Source organism: Miscanthus floridulus, chromosome 3 (assembly GCF_019320115.1).
Source record: "Miscanthus floridulus cultivar M001 chromosome 3, ASM1932011v1, whole genome shotgun sequence".
NCBI classification, from domain to species: Eukaryota; Viridiplantae; Streptophyta; class Magnoliopsida; order Poales; family Poaceae; genus Miscanthus; species Miscanthus floridulus.
Genome location: NC_089582.1, coordinates 81760750 through 81766718, shown reverse-complemented (window position 1 = coordinate 81766718; position 5969 = coordinate 81760750). Strand labels below are relative to the sequence as shown.

Here is a 5969-nt window from a genome sequence, read left to right as displayed (position 1 = left end):
GTAGTTGAGTCTACCAAGCATAGTACTGATACCCTTCATAGGTGCACACAATCTACTCAGCGTCGGCTACTGCGATCAGCCAATAGAAGCCTTGTCAGAATGTATTCCCAACCAGGGTTCTAGGTGCGGCATGGTGACCATAGATCCCACCATGGATATCGCTTAGCAAATGCTTCTCCTATTTGATGGGCATGTAGCGATGTAGGTTCTCGGTGTGGCTTCGCTTGTAGAGTTCACCCTCAATAACGACAAAGGACTTGGCATGATGGACGAACCATCGAGCATCTGTCTTGTCAGTCAATAGTGCCTCATGGTGGAGGCAGTTGAGGTAGAGTGTCCTCTAGTCGACCAAAGGGTCAGGCTCTGTCGCTGGGTCCTCTTCGAGCTCCATGACTTTAGGGTCGGATGAAGCCAATGATTAGTCAGCCACCGAGCCTCAGGTGAGTAGCCTGTCATTAGCTTGTTCTGACCCCTCGTAGCAAACCAAGGGCTTGTGCTGATCGCTAGCGAAGACACCCGTTGGCACCTGCTCTCGGTCGGATGCCGCGTTTGCCAACCCATGGATCACCTCATTGAGATGCCTTGGAATGTGGTTGAGCTCAAGGCTGTCGAACTTGTCCTCTAGCTAGCGGACTTCTCGGCAATATGCAGCCATCTTGGCATTGAGGTAGCTTGACTCATTCATGACTTGGTCGATGACTAGCTGGGAGTCGCCCTGGACATCGAGGCATCGGATGCCCAACTCGATCGCGATGTGCAGGCCATTGATGAGCGCCTCATATTCTGCCACATTGTTAGAGGAGGGGAAATGGATGCAGACCATGTACCTCATGCATACCCCAAGGGGCAAAATGAAGACCTGCCCTATGCCGACGCCTTTCTTCATCAGCGATCCATTGAAGTACATCGTCCAGTACTCTTGGTCGACGATCGCTGGTGGCATTTGGACCTCGGTCCACTCTATAATGAAATCAGCCAACACTTAGGACTTGATGTCCATCCGGGAGGCATACGTAATGCCCTTACCCATCAGCTCAATTGCCCACTTCACGATTCTTCTCGTGGCATCCTGGTTTTGGATGACCTCGGCAAGGGGAAGGATGTCATGACCGTCACTAGGTGTGACTCGAAGTAGTGGCACAACTTCCTCTTGGTGATGAGGATGGCGTACATGAGCTTCTGGATTTGGGGGTATTAGGTCTTAGAATCAGATAGGACCTCGCTAATGAAGTAAATAGGGTGCTATACTTTAAGGGTGTGTCCCTCTTCTTCTTGCTCCACCACCAAAGCGGCAATGTAGAGTAGAAGCGGTTCTCCATTGGCCGGAGGAATTAGGATCGGGGCCTTCATCAAAAGCTGCTTGAGCATGTCAAGTGCCTCCTGGGCCTCGTGCATCCATTCAAAATGGTCGACCTTCTTCAGAAGCTAATAGAGGGTGAGACCTCATTCACCGAGGCGTGAGATGAAACAACCAAGCATGGCAAGGCACCTTGTAACTCACTGTACCCCATTTATGTTCTGAATCAAGCCCATCCTTGTGATGGCCAAGATTTTCTCTGGGTTGGCTTCGATGCCATGCTCAGAGACGATGAAACCAAGCAACATACCCCTTGACACCTCAAAAATGCACTTCTCAGGGTTGAGCTTAATGCCATTTGCTTGAAGTTTTCATGAAGGTCTGCTCAAGGTCAGCTATGACCTAGTTAGCCCATTTGTACTTGACCATAATGTCATCCCTATAGGCCTCAATGGTCTACCTGATGAGGTCCCAAAAACACTTGAGCATACAACGCTGGTATGTAGCCCCAATGTTCTTCAAACTGAATGGCATTGTGACATAGTAGGACAATCCAAAAGGGGTGATGAAAGATGTCATGAGCTGGTTGGACTCTTTCATCATGATTTGATGGTACCCAGAGTATGCATCAAGGAAGCAAAGGGTTTCGCACCCTAAGGTAGAGTCGACTACTTGGTCTATGTGTGGCAAAGGAAACAGATCCTTTGGGCACACTTTGTTGAGACCTGTGTAGTCAACACACATCCTCTATTTCCCACTCTTCTTTTGTACAAGAATGGGATTGGCTAACCACTTGGGGTGGTACACTTCCTTGATGAACCCAGCCACCAAAAGCTTCACAATCTCCTTACTGATGGCCCTACATTTCCCCTTGCCGAAGTGATGTAGGCATTGCGTCATTGGGTTGGAGCCTGACCAGATCTTCATGGCATGCTTGTCGACTTCCCTCGGAATGCCTGGCATGTCTGAGGGTTTCCACACAAAGATGTCTCTGTTGGCACGAAGGAAGCCGATGAGCATGGAGGAAAGCATGGCACCAATGTGCACCACTTTGCCCTCAGGGCTATTGGGGTCTATGAGGACCTCCTTGGCACCCTCCACTAGCTTGAAAGACTCGACCAACCACTTGGGGTTGGGTGCTTCTTTAGCGACCTTCTTCCTGATGGTCGTGAGCTCTTTGGAGGTGATGATTGCCGTGGCATGATCATAGGACTTGACCTCGCACTCGTAGGCATGCAGGAAGGAGGTGTCGACGGTGATGACCTAGCCTGGGCCTAGCATCTTTAGCTTTAGGTAGGTGTAGTTGGGGACGGCCATGAACTTCACATAGCATGGTCGTCCTAGGATGGCATGGTAGGTTTCATGGAACCCAACCACTTTGAAGTTGAGGGTCTCCATCATATAGTTGGACGTACCCCCGAAGGTGATGGGTAGATCAATCTACCCAAGTGGCATGCCCTGCTTTCTAGGCACGATGCCATGGAAAGGCAGTCTGGTCAGTCAGATGCATGCTCGGTCAATGCCGATGGCATTGAGCATCTCGGCAAACATGATGTTGAGGCCGCTGCCTCCATCCATTAGTACCTTGGTGAGCTGCTTTGTGCCGACGATTGGGTCAACTATGAGTGGGTATCTCCTTGGTTGCGGGACGCTCTCTGGGTGGTCAGTCCAATCAAAGGTTATGGTGGACTCTAACTATCGGAGGAAGGTAGGCGTGGTCGGCTTGAACATATAGACCTCATGGCATTTGAGCTTCTAACGATGCTTGGAGTCATAGGTTGTCGACCCTCCGAAGATCATGAGACAGCCATCCGATGTAGAAGAGCCACCGTCCTTCCCCTCAGCACCATCCACGGTCGGGTTGGGGTCTATCCCGTGCTCCCCTTTGTTAGAGCCCCTAGAAAAGAACCGCATCATGAGGTTGTAGTCCTTGTATAGATGCTTGATAGGGAAGGCATGATTTGGACATGTCCCCTCGAGTAGCTTCTCAAAGTGGTTCGAGGTGCCCTCCGTGGGCTTCCAAGCCCCCCTACAGTCAATGGTGGCCATGGGCAAGCCCTCATGCCACTGCTTGTTCTTCTTCTTGATGGGACAGTTGGAGGCACATTCGCCAGCGTCTTCGTCTCATTTTGCCTTGCCCTTGAGGCGGTCAAAGATTGCTCCGACTGCTTCCTCGCCCGAGGTGTGGTGATGAGGACATGACACCCATGCATATGACCAAGTTTGGCACATGGTATGGAGGGATAGGAGGCCAACAAGGGTGTCCAAGTCAAGAAGGAGGCCCGAGGCTAATTTGGTTCAAGTCCCTGAGGTGGAGGCCCAAAGCAACTCAAGTTCGAGTCTACCTCGGCCTCTAGGACCAGTCTGCCTTAAACTGGTCACCCAGGACACATTCGGACTCCTTTTTCAACGATCCACATATGGTTGGAAAGCTAATTTGATAAGGAAGCCAACCCATGTGGTGTCACATCAAAAGCCCTTCAGAATCAATAGGAATAATCAAGACAATTTAGCATCCAGAATCTGCTAGGGTGCCGCGACACCGTCTTTTAGTCCGTTGGACCGTGTATCATGTTTGGGCCCATTAGGGGGCGCATCTAGGGTAGGTGATGACCCTAAGACCTTTATAATCATACACCACCACCATCATTAGGTTTTGGGTTTTCCTTAGATTAATCTATCAAGAATAGTTTTGCCATTCATCGGTTTGTGAGACCCTAACTTTGTGAGATTAATCATTCATCTGCAATTTGGTTGTTTTCTTTCTTGTTCTTGCTTGTGTTCTTCCTTATGTAGGCAGGGATTAGCCTTCTTGGAGAGGTCAATAGGATCCATGTCTTGGTTGATAACCAGAGGAGTTGTGGTGCTAAGATTGCAGGGTTCGATCTTTTGATCTGAAGCTGGATCGGTGTGTCATTCTCCGCCACAATGATAGTTACCTCTACCTGATGGAAGATTGAGATCCCTGTCCCCATTAAATGGTAATCAGAGCTAAGGTATACCATTAGGTTCACATTTATCCCCTAGTTTTGAGTGTTTCGCATTCATCCCATAGTCCAGTGCCATACTCGTTTTTTTCCTATCCTAGAACCTTCCGCGCCATAACCTTTGCATATTTCAGTTTCAGAGTCTGTCGTGTTGAGTTTGTATCCTGGTTGAGGTCTTGTTGCTGGTTAGGTCATGTTAGAGTCTAGTTCGTGTGTTTTTCCCTTCGTTTCCATCAAATCCTTGCTGCCATGACCAATTTTGCGCGCATTGTTCCCATTTTGTCCTCTAATTTGGAGTCAATTCGTAAAACTCGTCTAGTTTTCGCATACGAACTCAGATTTTGATGTTCCATATATCAATATCAATTAATTTTTTTTTTGGATCCATCCATCCCTACCTTGTAGGGTTCAGAAAATTTTATTTTGGCCAAAAACTGGTCACAAGATCCTCTTTTCGTGGTCACAAGCTTTTTGTCAATTTTGAGCATGTCTTCTGAATTTTCCATAAGCCACGCCTTTCACTTGTTTAAGCTCATATTTTTTGTGGTTACTTCTTTTGTGCTCCTAAGTGAAGAAAAAATATAAAAAAAAGAAGAAGTAAAAAAATCCCAAAAAAACAACGACAACCAAAAAATAGTGAAAAAAAGAGGGGCAAAAGAGGAACAATATCTAGAGGAGCACATAGAGAAGGCCAAAGTGAGCTGTGTTAGCGTGTGCTGTCTGTTTCCTTGTTTGTGTTGCTCTTGCTATCCACCATACTTGTTTGTCATACACCTAGCACCTTGCTATCCATCATACTTGTTTGTCACACCTGGCACTTGGAACATTTTAGACCAGTAACGAGAACAAGTACTTTGGACTATACTTCAGCATTACTTTCTATTACTGACTTATGTGCCAGATATACACATTATTCTTTGTGTGCCTTCCAAGCTCCACAAACTCTTCAAATCAGTATAGAAAAAGGGTCTTGCAATCTTGGTACCACTGCCTCACAGGTATCATGATCTAGCTACTGGTTGTACCGCCCACTGCTTGTGTTGGTAAGAACTTTATAAGAGCTTGGTAAGACGCTTCCACTTGCTATGAAAAGTGACACCACTACAACCATGTAGTCATTTGATAGGGATAATACTTTTGTGTTGTCTTTTGCTATCTTCTAACAATGACAGATTGTTTGTATCCACTGACTTATGATGGTATAGGTGCTGATGAGTACATGGAGTGGGAAATTGCCATAGATAACATATTTGCTACTAGCTTTATGTGTCCAAGGAGGAAGGTAAAAAATGCAGCTAGTGTTTTACGACACTGCTTTATCTTGGTGGGAGTCTTTAGATCCTTCTGATAAACCTCACACTTGGAATGATATGAAACTCCTTATGTGAGAAACCTTTGTTAATCCACCTCCTGTTTTGACTTCATATGCTGAGGTGCACCATTTAGAGGAAGAGTCTGTTGTTATTCCTCTTGCTATGACTAACCTTCTGTAGGATAATGTCCATAAGCGAGAGGATGACATGGAAGAAAATAAGGAGCTCACAACCTCATATGCAAATTCAGAACCATCACTTCACAATGCACCTATTACTCCTGCTGAGAACATAGGTAATTTCCATGGTGCTACACTCACAGAAGGTGAGAATTGTTTTAATGTACTAAATGTTTCCACAAACCATGCTATC

General features: G+C 46.8%; 1 protein-coding gene across 1 annotated transcript; it reads right to left on the bottom strand.

Moving 5' to 3' along the window:
* Nucleotides 1-625: 625 nt before the first annotated feature.
* On the bottom strand, nt 626-943 carry LOC136543938 (uncharacterized). Its single transcript, XM_066536250.1, has one exon. The coding sequence runs from the start codon at nt 941-943 to the stop codon at nt 626-628; it is 318 nt and encodes a 105-aa protein (XP_066392347.1).
* Between the last annotated feature and the right edge of the window lie 5026 nt (nt 944-5969).

What these genes read in the sequence shown, in the direction of transcription:
- LOC136543938 (XM_066536250.1), bottom strand. Translation starts at nt 943, where the DNA reads ATGCCACCAGCGATCGTCGACCAAGAGTACTGGACGATGTACTTCAAT.